The 2,873-nt window shown below is 30.5% G+C and overlaps 1 protein-coding gene across 1 annotated transcript in view; it reads right to left on the bottom strand.

The window, feature by feature from the left end:
- Positions 1–1,663: 1,663 nt before the first annotated feature.
- Positions 1,664–2,873, bottom strand: part of LOC106471534 (putative ATP-dependent RNA helicase TDRD9) — a 15,193-nt gene continuing 13,983 nt past the window's right edge. The window contains exon 6 of the mRNA XM_022400142.1: positions 1,664–1,858. Within this exon, the coding sequence (XP_022255850.1) occupies positions 1,664–1,858 (195 nt within the window). The remainder of the gene's footprint in view (positions 1,859–2,873) is intronic.

The raw sequence follows: 2,873 nt of genomic DNA, 5'->3' as shown, positions 1-2,873 counted from the left end.
AACTTAGAATCACAGTTAATCTGCTACTGTATAAAACTTAGAATCACAGTTAATCTGCTACTGTATAAAACTTAGAATCACAGTTAATCTGCTACTGTATAAAACTTAGAATCACAGTTTTTCAATTACTGTATAAAACTTAGAATCACAGTTATTCCACTACTGTATAAAATTTACAATCACAGTTATTCCACTACTGTATAAAATTTACAATCACAGTTATTCCACTACTGTATAAAATTTACAACCACAGTTATTCAATTACTGTATAAAACTTACAACCACAGTTATTCAATTACTGTATAAAACTTAGAATCACAGTTAATCCACTACTGTATAAAACTTAGAATCACAGTTAATCTGCTACTGTATAAAACTTAGAACCACAGTTAATCCACTACTGTATAAAACTTACAACCACAGTTATTCAATTACTGTATAAAACTTAGAATCACAGTTAATCTGCTACTGTATAAAACTTAGAACCACAGTTTTTCAATTACTGTATAAAACTTAGAATCACAGTTATTCCACTACTGTATAAAATTTACAACCATAGTTATTCAATTACTGTATAAAACTTACAACCACAGTTATTCAATTACTGTATAAAACTTAGAATCACAGTTAATCCACTTCTGTATAAAACTTAGAATCACAGTTAATCCACTACTGTATAAAACTTAGAATCACAGTTAATCCACTACTGTATAAAACTTAGAATCACAGTTAATCTACTACTGTATAAAACTTACAACCACAGTTAATCTACTACCGTATAAAACTTACAACCATAATTATTCCATTACTGTATAAAACTTGGAATCAAAACTCTTCTGTCTCTGTATGGTTACTTGCTATCTCATTATGATATGACTCTACTGGTGGAATATCTTTGTTGACATTAACATTTCAACTAATTTGTGAACATGCATCTATCTTATATAAAAGCCAGAGTGTGTCATGTCACATCATGCTTGATTTCTTGAAACAGGAGTCATAAAAGCCAAATTACATTTATCTAGATAGAATAGTCCAATTACTGTCTGCCCATTACTATTTTGATGATGATGGTGCAAAAGGGCAGTGAGGGAATGGTGGTGTCTTGAAACTTTATAAGTGTAGTGAGGGTTGGTATAATAAGCCTAAAGTAAAGACATGCAGAAAATTTATCATGAAAGTAAAAATATCTATTCAATTTTAAACTTAAATCTTTTCTGAAATAAGCTATTTTCTGTTATATCACCAACGTTTAAAAAAAAAAAACGCTTTAATCAATGGGGACTATTTTTGGACAATATTTTTCCAGTTATACAATATTAAGTTACACTTTTACAGCTAAGCAACATGACATAAAAGACATTGTTGAAACATAGTGTTACCAAAACACACTGGCTTTTCTATATATATTAGAAGTTTTTAATGTAACTGATTCTTACCAATAATTATCCTATGAATACATTACAAATTAATTTCATGAAAGATTTTAATTTTGATTGGCTCACAAAGGAATTTATCAAACTTTGACTGCCTCGACTGTACTTTTCTGCCTCTTTGTTTGTCAAGCTTGATTTCACAAAATTTATTTATTCCAGTTAGCTAAGAAATGTGAGGTTAGGGTATACTATGAGGTGGGGGTAGTTGCCCCATCATTTCAGACAGGCTATATGCTAGTTACAATATAAACCAGAAGTAAATTTATATAACGAACCACTTTAGTTGTCCACATTGATGGTTTCTCTTGGAACTCTTGTTTAAAGGGGAGGTGCACAAAACCTCCTTCCTCTACATCAGAGCTTGGGGGCAAAATATTATAGGTTGAGAACATCTGGAGGTTGGTGCGAAGTTCGTGGTTTTGCTGAAAACAAATATTTGAGTTCGTTGTTGTTTTATTACAATGTTCACTCATTTGTTGATGAATAAATTCTTGTTACAACAAATTTCTGGATTTCAAACTTGAGTTAAACATATACATTGAAAAGTAATTAGCACAAATTGAGGAAAACTCTTAAAATTCTTTTGTTAAATTTAAACATCAGAAAACACCTATACAATAAAACAAAAATACAAAGAGAAAAGAAAAGAAAAGAAAAGAAAAAAGTTGATGCATCATGTAACTCTTTGATTCTATAATTAGAAAGGAAAACATACATGGTTTGAAGATCAGATATACAAAAATTAATATCAAGGAAAGAAACTAAGTCTGAGAAAGTGAAAAATTATGTTATACAAGGAACAGTGAAAGTAACTTTAATTACTATAGAAGCAGCAGTGAAAGTAACTTTTAATTACTATAGAAGCAGCAGTGAAAGTAACTTTTAATTACTATGCAAGCAGCAGTGACAGTAACTTTAGTTACCATACAAGCAGTAGTGAAAGTAACCTTAGTTAATATACAAGCAGTAGTAACAGTAACTTTAATTACTATACAAGCAACAGTGAAAGTAACTGTAGTTACTATACAAGCAGCAGTGACAGTAACTTTAGTTACTATACAAGTAGCAGTGACAGTAACTTTAGTTACTATACAAGTAGCAGTGACAGTAACTTTAGTTACTATACAAGTGGCAGTGACAGTAACTTTAGTTACTATATAAGCAACAGTGAAAGTAATTGTAGTTACTATACAACTGGCAGTGACAGTAACTTTAATTACTATGCAAGCAGCAGTGACAGTAACTTTAATTACTATGCAAGCAGCAGTGACAGTAACTTTAGTTACTATACAAGTTGCAGTGACAGTAACTTTAGTTACTATACAAGTTGCAGTGACAGTAACTTTAGTTACTATACAAGCAGTAGTGAAAGTAACTTCAGTTACTATACAAGCAGTAGTGACAGTAACTGTAGTTACTATACAAGCAGTAGTGAAA

Source organism: Limulus polyphemus, unplaced genomic scaffold (genome assembly GCF_000517525.1).
Source record: "Limulus polyphemus unplaced genomic scaffold, Limulus_polyphemus-2.1.2 Scaffold4682, whole genome shotgun sequence".
NCBI lineage: Eukaryota > Metazoa > Arthropoda > Merostomata > Xiphosura > Limulidae > Limulus > Limulus polyphemus.
This window is presented reverse-complemented; position numbering and strand designations above follow the sequence as displayed.